The following is a 13352-nucleotide window of genomic DNA, read 5'->3' as shown; positions in this document are numbered from 1 at the left end:
TCTGTGGGGACAGTCCGTGATGTCCACTCTGCCTGCTGGGAAGGCCAGGTGGGGGGCGCAGGGCTTGGGGGCCCTCCGCATCCTGGGATGTGTTGTTTTGCTCATCGTGAAAGATCCTTTCCCGTGTCGGGGTGCAGAGGGGATTAACTGTGAGAACCCTCCCAAGTCGCACTGGGCGACCTGCCAATCTCCTCCTGCTGGGCTGTCAGGGGCTACAGGCCCTCTTGCCCCATCCCTTCTCCTGTCCTTCCCTCCCACTCGGCTCAGATCCTGGAGGGCCAAATAAGTCACCCCCGCATGGCGGTTTCATTCCCCCCCCCCCCCCCCCCCCGATTGTCCAGTGAGAAAACCTTGTCTCAGGGCCCAGGCCCCTCCCCAGGGCAACCACGAGGCCTCTAAGTACGCTCCCCCACCCCTACCCCCACCCCCACCACATTTTAAAGTCTTGGGTTTTTTCTGGTTAAAAAGTAACATTCGTGTTCACTGTAGAAAGGAAGCCGTTACGCAAAATAACGGAGAAAATAAAAACCCGTATCTTCGCCGCCCAGAGATTGCTGCCAGCGTTTTCGCTGCTTCCTGCTCGCCTGCTCTCCACGCGCGTTCAGATCTGGGTTTGCGTGATGTGTGCATCGTGTGCGGGCCGCGTCGGGGCTGACCCCTTCCACGCCTCTGGGGGCCCTTCTTCAGAGCCCGCCGTTTAGCGCCTGACTGCGCTGTGGCCCTTCGTGTATTTGATGTTCTCGCGCGGAGGGACATTTAGATTGTCCGCAGGTTTGGGTTTGCCGTGACCGCGAGGCCTCGGTGACCCTCCGCGAGCAGGAATCCGCCTGTGTTTGCAGCGGCTGCTTTGGACTGGGTCCTCAGAGGGGAAGTTGTGGGGTCAGAGGGTCCCTGAGCCACACTGCCGTCCGGGAAGCGTGTGCCGGGCGCAGTCCTCTGGGAGGCGGTGGGGGGCCGCTGTGGCCGTTTCCGCCTCTAGCCCCTCCAAGTGAACCCGTTTGTCGTGTTTGTTGACTGTTCATTTGCCTTCACCTGTTTGTTGCTGGGGTCTGGGTGGTTTTCTTAGGGACTTCTATGCCTGCCTTTCAGTTTACTTACAAGACAAATAGACTTTATCTCGTGTGGCAGTTTTAGGTTTACAGGAAAATCGAGTGGAGGGTCGAGAGGCCCTGTGTTATCTGCTCTCCCTCCTTACACGGTTTCTGCCGTTGTTGTTAGGACACGCCGTCTAATGCTGTAAAAGGCACGCGTCCTTCTCACGCGTGGGTCAGCGAACCTCGCTCGGCCGGTGGGCCGGATGGCTCGCTGCCTGTGTTGTGCAGCCTTCGAACAAAGGGTGGTTTGGGCATTTTTTACATGGTGGAAAAGAACATCACAAGAAGAACGTTTCGTGATGCGGCAAAATGACAGGAAATTCAAGGTTCGGTGTCCACGTGTGAAGTTTCGCTCGCACACCTTTATTTACAACGGCAGAGCTGGGTGGCTGTGACAGAGACGGTCGTGGCCCAGAGAGCCTCGAACAGTTACGTCTGGTCCTTTGTAGACACGTGTGCAGGCCCCTGCTGGAGACTAGAAGGAAGACCGGGAACGGTCCAGAGATAACCGCTGCGGACATTTGCGTGTGTTTCCTGCCAGGCTTTTGTTCCAGGGAGGCTTTTGTTTGTCCTGTGGCTGGACTCCCGCTGCACGCACAGCGTGCTGTTTGCGCGAGGCTTCCTTGCAGACTGTCATGGGCTCAGAGCCGGCCCGGCGGCCTGCACAGGATGCTGGGCCAGGTCAACCTCTTAGCAAGCACCTGGCCTCCAAGCTCAGATCAGACTCGGCCGGGGGTGTCGGTGGGTCAGCCCCGTTCCTGCCCGTTCCAGCTGCAGAAACGGCCCGGCACGCTCTGGTCTCTATGCTGTTGCCCCAAACGCCCCCTTCTTCCTGGAGTCCTCCCCCCGACCCGAACCTGCCTGTCCTTGCATTGAATGTTCCTCTCACCCTCTGCTCCCCACCTCTTATGGGTTGAATCATGTCCTCCCACCAAAGACCTGTTGGATCCCCAGACCCTGCGAGTGTGACCTAACTTGGAAATAGGGTCTTTGCAGGTGTAACCACATTAAAGTGAAGACACACTGGAGTAGGGCAGGCCTCCAATCCAATGGCTGGTGACCTTATAAAAGGGAAATTTAGACACAGAAACACAGGGGAGGAGGCTGTATGAAGACAGAGGCTGAGGTTGCAGCGGTAAAGCCACAAGCCAAGGAGCATCCACCGCCAGAAGCTGAAAGAGACCAGGAAGTTTCCCCTGGAGCCTTCGGAGAGAGCGTGGCCCAGCCAACAGCTGGATTTTTCACTTCTGTCCTCCAGAATCGTGAAGGCATCCGTTTCTGCTGTCAGAAGCCACCCAACGCGTGCTGCTGTGTTCCCGCAGCCCCTTCCTGCGTCTCGCCTCGTCTCTATGACCCTGGGCCTGGCACAGGGACAGCGCCCTGTGATGGAGGGCGGCTTCGTCCAGATGGATGTTGGCAGGCAGGGACGGTGTTGAGCTTGACGTGCCCGTGACATTGGGCCAGGCCTCGGGTCTGCTTTTTTGTTTTCAGAACACTCGCTCTCAGGAAGGCCGTGCCCCCGCCTGGCCTGCGCCCCATGCCCCGCACTTGGCCCCAAGACAGGGGTGTTGCCCTTCTTTCCTGCGTGTGTGTGTGCAGGGAGGAAGGGGAGAGGTCAGGAGCCCGCCCTAAGGAGGCTCCGGGGACCGCTGCCCAGCCAGCAAGGGAGAGGTTTCACTTTCCTCGGCAGCACTGTGGGGCAGGCTCTTTATTTAAACAACCCCAGAGAAAACCATTTGGCCAAACTGTTAGTTTCTTAACAGTTTAAACAAACTCCTACCCGGGAGCCGCGTCTGGTTCTAGGGAGGGGGCGGGCCTCCCCCTCTCGGGGCCCGGCCCAGTGCCCTGCGCCCACCCCAGGTGGCCCGAGGCCGCTCAGACCTCGCTGCAGACAACCTCGGAGGCCATCTGTGAGCAGCAGCTCGGCCAGCGGCCAGCAGAGCCCAGGCCAGCGGTTCTCTGTCCGCAGTTGCCCACCGCTGGCCTGGCCCTGGACAGAGCACTCGACCGCCTCCCCGACTCTGCTCTCTGCATTCTTCTAGATAAAGCTCAAATAAAAACTTCAAAGGCTCTGCAGCCCAAGGGGTGTCAGACACCCCCCCTTGGAGTCAATTATCACCTACGGTTTTATCTCAGCGTTTAATTACTGCCTCAGCTACAGAGACTTAATTTTAAGGGATGCTGGTAATGGGGTTCCCCAGTGGTGGGGTGTGCTGGAGGAGGGCTGGGGCCGGGCACACTTTTGCCCCTGAGGGGTCTGGAATCAAGGTCACAGCCACAGGAATCTGGGGTTCTGGGAGTTGAAGGCCGGACCTCTCAGTCTCAGCCGGCCCCCTTTGGAGGCCTCCTGAAACCCCTGCTCTCCTTCCTAGTGCCCGTTCGCGGATGGTCTTCCCTCACCGAAGGCCTCTGCCCTGTGATCTCAGGAGCACCGTGGGGGTTGGATCCGCATCTGTTCCGTCCACCCCCGCCCCCAGCGCCTGGTCCAGGGCCTGCCTGAAACAGCCACCTACAGAGATGCCGGTGGGGTGACTGAGCCAAGCTGGAAGGCACACCTGCCTCCAGCTTCTTGTCTGTGCCTCAGGGATTGACGCGTTTGTGCCGCCTTATTTTCCCACTTGCTGCTGTGTGCCCTTGAGTGGGGAGCTTACCCTCTCTGTGCATCCAGTTCCTCATCAGTAAAAAGGGACACGGTCATACCTCCGGGACAGGGTGTGAGGATCGTGCTATTTTATTTTTATTTTTTTATTTATTAAAAATTTGTTTTTCATGTTTATTTATTTTTGAGAGAGAGAGAGTGTGTGTATGAGTGGGGGAGGGGCAGAGAGAGAAAGAGAGAGAGAGGGAGGGAGACACAGAATCCGAAGCAGGTGCCAGACCCTGAGCCATCAGCACAGAGCCCGACGTGGGGCTCGAACTCACGAACCGCGAGATCATGACCTGAGCCGATGTCGGACGCTTAACCAACCAGCTGTCCAGGTGCCCAAGGATTATGCTGTTGTATGTGATTGTGTCTGGAGGGTCATGCAAACGGGTGGGGGAAACAGTCTCCACGTGTGTTTTGGGAGCGAGTATCGCTTTCCCTCGGGGAGCCAGTGTTTTCTCTGGAGAGGAAGTGCTACCTGAAGTCAGTGGGGTTTGACACACAGCCTTCCATCTTGCACAGTGAGCTGCCTCGGTCTTGGCTTGGGAGCTCGGCAGCCTCTGGACAGTTGTGCAGATGCCCTCTTGGCCGTGCCCTGGCAGGCTTCCCCCTTCCCTCCGTGGCGGCAGATGAAGCCAGCGCCCTCCGTGGAGGTCCGTCTGTGGTTCCCTTGATGTCAGAGCTAGACAGGAAGTCGGACACCATCAGGTTGGGCTGATTTTTCATTTTCGACGAGGAGACCAAAGCCCAGAGAGGGTCAGGGACCTGCCCAGAGTCACACAGTGGGAGCAGGGCCAGGAAGTTTCTGCCCTGCATTCTCCCTGCTTGTCCTAGGATGTCAGTATCTGCTCTGGGTGTGGCTTTGGGGGCTGCAGAGAGCTAAGGGGACATGTACCAGAATGGCAGGGGGTGTGTGTGTGTGTGTGTGTGTGTGTGTGTGTGTGGTCAGCTCATCCATTAGGCTGGGGGAGGCAGGAACAGCTTCCTAGAGGAGGAGGAGGTGTGTGACCTGGGCCTTGAAGGACTGGTCAGATGTCAACACCACATACTAGGATTGGGGCCCAGGGGAGGACAATTCGTTGAAACTCAGAATTCTACCCTCCCTCCCTCCAACACACACCAAACTGGGACCAAATCTGAGTTTAGCTCTCAGAGGTTTCCAGCATACTCAGGCACTTGGGGTACCTTCTGAGCACTGCCTGCCTCAGTTTCCCAGCCCTGGGCTGATAGAGACATTGCTGCCGCGTGTACGCCCTCTAGTGGAGGACTCGGATTAGGAGCTCTGGGCCTTGGAGCAGGACAGTCCTTAACTCGAGATGCAAGGCCGGGGGCCCCAGATGGACTCTGCAAGGCACCGGCTTCCAGGGGCCCTGCCGCTGGGGCAAGAAGCTGGCGCTGGGTACAGGGGACCGTGTGCTGTTTGAGGGCTGTGGCCCGACCGGGCGGCTGGCTGCAGAGGCTGGGCCCGGGGGGCCTGAGTTTGACAGATGTGCTCGACTCGTTCCGTCCGTGTCCCCATCCTGCCGCCCCACTTGAGGTGGGTCCTTCCCCGTTCTGGGCCTTTCGTCAAACCAGGCAGGTGGTCCCAAAGTTCCAGAAGTGGTCTCTGGGCCTAATCCTGGTTTTCTGGGTCCTGGAGACCAGAAAGGACCAGAATGAACGCGTGGACAGTGACCCAGCTCTGAGGGAGCGTCCAGGCCAGGGGTGCAGCATGAGGCCGCGTGTGCTGTTTCTCTGGGGAGTTCTGACAGGTGCCAGCAGGGAGGGTCCAGGGCAGAGGTGGGTTGCTTATAGCCACGGGGGTGTCAGGGGAGCCCCCAGGGAGCTCCCCCTTGTCGGTGGGGTAGCCCCCCTCGTGCAGTGTCGTGTGTGGTTAGATGAGGCACGTGGCCAGAGGCAGTTAGCTGGCATGAAGCTGCTCCCGAGGGGTGCGTGGGGGGAGGGCCTCAGGGAAGAAGTGGCGTCTGACTGAGCCATGAAAGTTGGGCCTGTGGAAGGTGGGGCCCCCCGGGGCTCTGAGAAGCATGGCTGGCAGTTGCCGTCTAGAGCCCAGTGCCTCCGTGGGACTTGTATTTGGAACTGATTCGTGGCCCGGAGAGGGGCTTGCAGGGGAGAAGGGGGACCGAGTGGGAAGCAGCTCTTACACAGTGGTTGAAGCCAGGTGGCTGTGTGGCTCTCAGCAGGTTGCTTGACCTCTCTGTGTCTGTATGGTCTCATCTAGAAGATGGTGCTGGCCTCAGAGCCCTCACAAAGACGAACTGGTGACCATGTAGGGGGACCTCGGCGAATGTTACCGAGGATCACCTGCGAGGAAGCCCTGACCTCGGGGGCCTGGCTGAGCCCCTCCCCTGCCGTGCCCACTGCTGCCCTGCTGCGGGCCTCTGACCCCCACTGCTTGGCCATCCACAGGGGCCGAGGAGGTGCTGTTGCTGGCCCGGCGGACGGACCTGCGGAGGATCTCGCTGGACACGCCGGACTTCACCGACATCGTGCTTCAGGTGGACGACATCCGGCACGCCATCGCCATCGACTACGACCCGCTGGAAGGCTACGTGTACTGGACGGACGACGAGGTGCGGGCCATCCGCAGGGCGTACCTGGACGGCTCTGGCGCCCAGACGCTGGTCAACACCGAGATCAACGACCCAGATGGCATCGCGGTCGACTGGGTGGCCCGTAACCTCTACTGGACGGACACGGGCACCGACCGCATCGAGGTGACGCGCCTCAACGGCACCTCCCGCAAGATCCTGGTGTCCGAGGACCTGGACGAGCCCCGGGCCATCGTGCTGCACCCCGTGATGGGGTAAGGCTGGGGGCGGGTGGACCTCCCACCTGGCTGGGGCTGGGAGGCAGGCTGACCAGAAGCGAGAGAGACTAGTGGTTTTGGAACTGTCTCCTGCATCAGAATCCCCTGGAGGAGGGCTTATTTAAATGCAGGTGGCTGGGCCCTCTGCCCAGATTTCTGTTTCAGGAGGGCTAGGGCGGGGCCCGAGAACTTGAGTTTCTAACGAGCCCCTGGGTTCTGCTCCTGCCCGTCCGGGGACCAGACTCTCAGAAGGTCTGACACGGGCTGTTGTGTTCACGTACGGAGGGCCCCGAGAGCTTGGGCAAGTCATTTCTTCCCATGGGCTTCGCCCTTCTCACCTGTAAAACGGAACAGTTCACCAGGGTGATTTCTAGGCTGATAACGGTAACCGAAGCGATGGCCCTTACTTGTTACGTACGGGGGGGCCGGGCCTCTTCTGAGCTCAGCACACACACTGAATCTTTACCTCCTCCTCCCACCCCTACCCTGAGAGGCAGGTACAGTTGTACAGTGAAGGAGGCTAAAGCCCAGAGAGGTTAACGGGCTTGGCCCAGGTCACGCAGCCAGGAGGTTGGGATTCGATCTGGCCGTGTGGCTCCAACTTTCCGTTCTAGGATTCTGCGAAAACAGCTTGTCAGTCGATGTAGGAGCCCTTCTGACATCCTCAGCAGCTCAGAGGGTAGCAGCGCCCTTCCTGGGGGCTCATGACCAGGAACGTGAACCTGGCAGACCCTGAGGGAGGAGGAACAGTTGGAGCTCCTGCCTGGGGGGCGGGAGGGGTGGGGTGGAGCCGGGGAAGCTGGGGAAGCCTCCTGCCCTCTGGGCCGGATGTGGGCCAGCGTCCTGCAGATGGCCTGGAGGAGCTGGAAGGACAGAGGGAGGCGGCCGGGGAGGGCACACCTGGGAGCTGTCCCTCGTGGGGACTGGCAGAGCCGCGGCGATGGTGACCGTGGTTACGTGGCCGTGGCTGCCGTCTGCGGAGCACCCACCGGGCGTCGGGCGCTTCTGTCACTTCCCTGGGGGCTGAGGCTCAGGACGTGAAGTGACCCGCTCCAGGTGCCCGCTGGCAGAGCTGGGGCTGTCCGCCTGTCTGCCTCTGGAGCCTGCGCTTTGCGCACGGGAGCCCGTCAGCTGCTTGAAGAAGGTTCTACTCCATGCCTTCCTCCTCCTTGACGTTCAGCCCGTCCAGCCTTGGGTCTCTCAGCAGGGCGTCTCCGCGGGAGATGAACCCAAGGACCCTGTGCAGTTTAAGCCCACGCTGGGGCACCGCTGTTCTCTGCGGAGCCCCTGGTCCTGCGTGCGGGGCTCGGTGCCCATCTCTGCAGTTAGCCAGCGTCTCCTGAGCGCCTCCTATGGGCGGGGGGAGGGTGGTGTCCTCGGCCCTGGGGACGCAGCAGGGACAGACAGTGTTTTAAGGACCTGTTCTTCTTCTCCAGCCTTATGTACTGGACAGACTGGGGGGAAAACCCCAAAATTGAGTGCGCCAACCTGGATGGGCAGGAGCGGCACGTCCTGGTGAACACCTCCCTCGGCTGGCCCAACGGCTTGGCCCTGGACCTACAGGAGGGAAAGCTGTACTGGGGAGATGCCAAGACGGACAAAATCGAGGTGAGTCATCCCCTGCCTCCCCCTTCCCAGCCCTGGGCGGCGCTGGTTCATGAAGCTGTGTTAATATGGGCTGTGCAGCCTGGCACAGCCTGGCCGTCCTCGAGCCCTGAGTAGTAGGCAGAAGCCAGGCCTGGCCGCCCCTGTGGCCCATCACGTGTACCAGGCGGGCCTCAGGTGGATGTCTGTGCTTTGCTATTTGGTCAAACGGGATCCTGGAAAAGATAACGTATTCGGGTGCGTTTCTGACACGCGAGGGTCTTAAATTGTTTCAAAATACAAAAAATGACACGCACACGTCCAGCGCCCCACTTAAGACACAAAATCTTACCAACATAGTGGAGGCTAGAGGTGACCCTACCCTGAATTTGGTGAGGCATTCCCAGGCGTTAAAAGACCTTTCCTTTTACCGCGAACAGTATGTTACAGTCTTGTTCTGCGTGATTCTGTGTGATTAACGTAAGTGGTGTCCTGGATGTGTTCTTTCTTTGGCAGCTTGCTTTTTGCTCACGGGTGTATTTTTCTGAGGTGCTCTTGGCGGTACGGTAGTTAAATGTGTCCCTGTCACGGGGAAGCCCCTGACGTTCGTGCCTCTCCTCAGCATGGACACCTCCCTCCCTCGTAGTCACTTCTGGATCATCCTCATCTGCTTCTGGTCCCATCACGGCCTTAGGCATCACCACCTGGGGGGGTCACCTTTGCTCCCCTCACGCTTCCCGGAGAGACCCCCACCAGGCAGCTTGCAGGAGGCGGGGGGGGGAGTGAGGACACCGATGCGCGTCTGTGTCGCAGAGTTTCCAGCCACACTTCTGAGCAGGACCGTGACGGGGGCTCGGGGCTGCGTGGGTGCCTCCCCCAGGCAGACGCAAGCAGTTGCAATAGTGGCCATTTCCTGTCGGACTCCCTACAAATGGCCATCTTTAAAGGGATCTCGTTGCTACAGGGAGTTTTTCTTGAGCCTCTGAGCCTGAAGACGAGACCCTTGTTTCCGGCGGGATCGGCCAAGGAGGCTTCGTCTCCTCGGACCCCACCACCCCTGGGAGCGGGCTGGGGCTGCGTGTGTCCAGCTGGACACGTTGCTGGACACGTTAATTGCTCCGTTTACTCCCGCAGCGGCGTGCTGGGGTCGTGAACTGCGGTAAAACAGACATGACACGAGATGACGGTTTTCACGTTCTCAAAGCGTACCACTCAGTGGCGTCTAAGACATTCACGGTGCTGTGCGACCATCATCACTCTCTGGTTTCGGAACATTTTCATCACCCAGGACCCCGGACCCAATAAGCAGCCAGTCTCCAGTCTCCCCTCCCCAGTCCCTGGCACCCACGCATCTCCTGTCTGTCCCTACGGAGTTGCCTGTCCTGGGCATTTCATGTGACTGCGGTCCTAGGACAGCCAGCCTTCTGTGCCTGGCTTCCTCACGTAGCACAGTGTTCCAGGGATCATTGATGTGACATGCCCTCCTGTCACTCCTTTTTATGGTAGAATAGCGTTCCATCGTATGGATGGGCCACGTCGGCCATCCACCTGTGGATGGACACGTGTATTTTGAGCTATATGGCATGGTCCCCATTTGTGGATGAGAAACGGAGGTCCAGGGGGACAGTACCTAGCTCAGAGTCGTGTGGTAAGTAGGTTTCTGCTTTTATTTATTTTTTATTTTTCTTTCCTTTCTTTTCCTTTATTTTATTTTATTTTATTCTATTCTATTTTTATTTTTAAATTTTTTTAACGTTTATTTATTTTTGAGACAGAGAGAGACAGAACATGAACAGGGAAGGGGCAGAGAGAGAGGGAGACACAGAATCTGAAACAGGCTCCAAGCTCTGAGCTGTCAGCACAGAGCCCGACGCGGGGCTTGAACTCATGGACTGTGAGATCATGACCTGAGCCGAAGTCGGACGCTTAACTGACTAAGCCACCCAGGCACTCCTATTTTATTTTTATTTTTATTTTTATTTTTATTTTTATTTTTATTTTTATTTTTATTTTTATTATTTTTATTTTTATTTTTATTATTTTTATTTTTATTTTTATTTTTTTATTTTTACTTTTATTTATTTTGGGAGCAAGCAGGGGAGGAGCATAGAGAGGGAGAGACAGAATCCCAAGCAGGCTCCACACTGTCAGCGAGGAGCCCGATGCTGGGCTCGAGCTCACGAACCATGAGATCGTGACCTGAGCCGAGATCAAGAGTCGGATGCTGAACTGGCTGAGCCGCCCAGGCGCCCCTGGTTTTCCACCTTTAGAATCAATCCACAGACCTAACATCCAAGCCCTAAGACATGTCAGGTTACTATACAGAAGATAAACGTCGCCTTGTAGAAAGGGCAGAGGTGCAAGGCTGGAGAGAGGTAGGAACACCGTTTCACAGGGAACCAGAGGAACTGAAAACAGCCAGCCTGGCAGCAGATGGGGACGGGCCAGGGGTAGGGGACGGAGCAGAAGGCACAGCGGCTGCGCGGGCGAACCAGGAACACGCACCGCAATCCCGTTGCCTATCCCCGTGGAGCTAATCACCAGAAAACCTAAAGGCAGGGGCTGCGGAATCAGAAGCGTTTGGGAATCTTGGGTCAGGCAAACCTGGAAACGCGTGGTGACCTCCCTGCAGGGTTTCTGTTGGGGGGGGGGCCTTTGATACTCTGAGCTTCTCTGAGGGCACGAGCTGGGTAAGTGTTCTCCAACTATATGATCCGGGGTCCCTTTCTTTCCCCGCCGTGGCTCTGGTGACACACGCTTTGGGAATGCTGACCCCGGCTGTGGGGTTTGTGCCCGACCGCCCCTCCACCTCTGCTCCAGGGGGGGCCGCTGACGTGGACGGACGTGGAGACCGTCCTCCGGGTCAACTCGGTGAGTCTTTTCCTGCCCCAGACCCAGAGGTGAACATCCTTGGAGGCGGCCCGAGCGTGGTAGGAAATTGGCCATGTGTTCTCGGGGCCGGGCCATCTTGGTGAATATGACCAACAGATGTTCCTTAGGGCAGACCTTTGGGTCAGGCCCCTAGGCCAGGTGCAGAAGGCCCCTGCTGGGGGTCACGGGGGAGTTTGAGGGCTTCAGGGGGCAACAGCCGAGGGGCGGGGGGATGTGTTTGCTTTTCCATGGTCAGGGGACGTAGAAACCAAGCTGGGACAGCCACAGCTGTCATTCTTCCGAGAAACTATGTCCAGTGACAATGAAGCAGCCAAGCCAGACGCTGAGGAGCCCGGGTGCTGGCCTCGGGCAGACGTCGTGGGGTCGTTCCGGCGGAGAGGAAGCGTTCCGCGTGGTGGGGTTGTGTGCGCTGGAAGAAAGGAACTTTAGACGGTGATAAGCCGGCTCTCCCTTTGAAGAGGCCATCGGGCCCCGAGGAGGACTTTATAGGATCAGCTGCATTGGGAGGAGAACAAAGGTCTGGAAATGCCGGCCTGAGCAGACGGGGAGGCATCTGGATGGCATTAGCAGCACGTACGTGGGATTTATGGGACAGGCTGAATCGCTGGAGAGTCCGCACTGCCCTCCAGGTGGGGCCTCCTGCTGGCCGTGTCTGTGACACCTGTCCTGGACGTCAGGTGCAGGCCAGCCCCTCAGGGGGCCAGCTGGCTGCCGTCACGATGGGTGGGAGTCACGGGGTGGCCCCCACCACGGGGGCAGGCGGGCTCGCTCTGGGGGGCGGCCCCGACCTCCCCAACACGAGCGGGTTGGAGCCCTCCAGGATGGGCGGGGGCTGAGGTCTGTGGACACCGTCCCCATAGCGGCCCCATAGTTTCCCACCCTTCTGGGCTAGGAATGCCCCGGGACACCTCCTTAACCCTCTTCCTGTGTCTGGAGCCCTTGGGTTTGGAGGCACCTGCCCCGTGGGTGCCCTTAGCTCGTGCTCAGCCTTTCTCAGGACCAGGCCTGCCGCGCCCCCCCCCCCCTCCCACCATCCGCTTGGGCATTCGCCCTTCTCCTCCCTGCCCTGCGGGGCTCCCAACCGCGAGAGCACTTCCCTCCTCCTCGGACCTGCTGCAGCTCCTAGGGCCTGGGTCACAGGGTGTCCACTTGGCTCGTTAAAGCAACCGGACGCACTGCCTCCCTGAGCTCTCTCTGACCTGAGCTGCGCCGCCCCACACTTCTCTCTGTCCGTGCCTCCTGGCAGACGCCAGTCCCATGGCAGCCTAGCGTGGGGCCTCCCGCCAGCAGCTCCTTCCGTCCCGAGTGCTGCCGGGGCCCCCGTGCCCAGCTGCCCTCCGGTCCCCTCCCTCGGAAGCCCGGAGTTCCCTCCTGCCATGTGCGGCGGCCTCGTGCATGGGGACGAGTCTCTGTCCCCTGCGCTTGGCCACACGGTGTTGCGTCTGCCTTTCCTAAATGCCGGAGGCCGCCTCTCCGGGCTGGAAGCACCTTCGAAGCCCGTCCAGTGCTGGTGCTCCCGCTCAGTCACTGAGTCATCAGCATCATTATCGCCGTTCCGCTTGTTTGCGAGTGGCTGTTCCCAGAGCAGATGGGAGCTTTCTCGGGTGCATCTGGCGTGGGGGTCGCCTGCTAACCCCCGGTGGGGACTCAAGACACACGGGCTCTGTGTCAGGAGTGCCTGCTCCCACGCCCTTCCATCATTCCCTCCCACACGCTCTCTGTGGCTCCCACTTGCCCCTTGCTGGGCCCCCTCCTCTCGTCCCTGTCCAGGCAGGTGCCCCTTTCCCGTGGCTGCTCAGCCGGTCCCTGAACAGAATTCCCGTCACATCACAGTGCCGTCTATCACGTCCCCACCCCTCGGCAAGCACCTGTTCATTCTGCGGGGTCTACTGAACGCCGCCTTGTGCTGGGAGAGCAGCAGGGCACAGAGGGCCCCCTGGTGGGGGCGGGTGTCCTAGATGGGGGCGTAGATGCGGGATAACGGGACAACAGTGCAGCACGTTGGGGGCAGTCAGTGCTCCAGGGGGACGCTGGGGAGAGGGGACGGGGTGCTGGGGGGTGACATTCAAGCTTCCCAGACGGCGCCTCGGCTGCTTTTCCGGCCGCACTTGTTCTGATGCCCTGCCTTCTCCTCCAGCTTATTTGTGCGGATTCTGGTGCCTCCTGTTTCTAGAGTAGAGGGAGGAATTGTACCCATTATCAGCGCTGAAATAGGCAAAGCATTTAAACGGCTGGGGCGCCTGGGTGGCTCAGTTGGTTACGCGACCGACTTCGGCTCAGGTCATGATCTCACAGTTTGTGAGTTCGAGCCCCAGCTGTGCTGACAGCT

The 13352-nt window shown here is 59.1% G+C and overlaps 1 protein-coding gene across 1 annotated transcript in view; it reads left to right on the top strand.

The window, feature by feature from the left end:
• LRP5 (LDL receptor related protein 5) overlaps positions 1 to 13352 on the top strand; it is a 104031-nt gene that overhangs the window by 53660 nt on the left and 37019 nt on the right. The window contains exons 6-7 of the mRNA XM_060607501.3: positions 6148 to 6544; positions 7984 to 8155. Coding sequence (XP_060463484.2) covers positions 6148 to 6544; positions 7984 to 8155 — 569 coding nt within the window. The remainder of the gene's footprint in view (positions 1 to 6147; positions 6545 to 7983; positions 8156 to 13352) is intronic.

This window comes from Panthera onca, chromosome D1 (genome assembly GCF_046562875.1).
Source record: "Panthera onca isolate mPanOnc1 chromosome D1, mPanOnc1 haplotype 2, whole genome shotgun sequence".
Classification (NCBI taxonomy): Eukaryota; Metazoa; Chordata; class Mammalia; order Carnivora; family Felidae; genus Panthera; species Panthera onca.
Note: the sequence above shows the minus strand (reverse complement) of the source record. Positions and strands in the feature narration are given on the sequence as shown.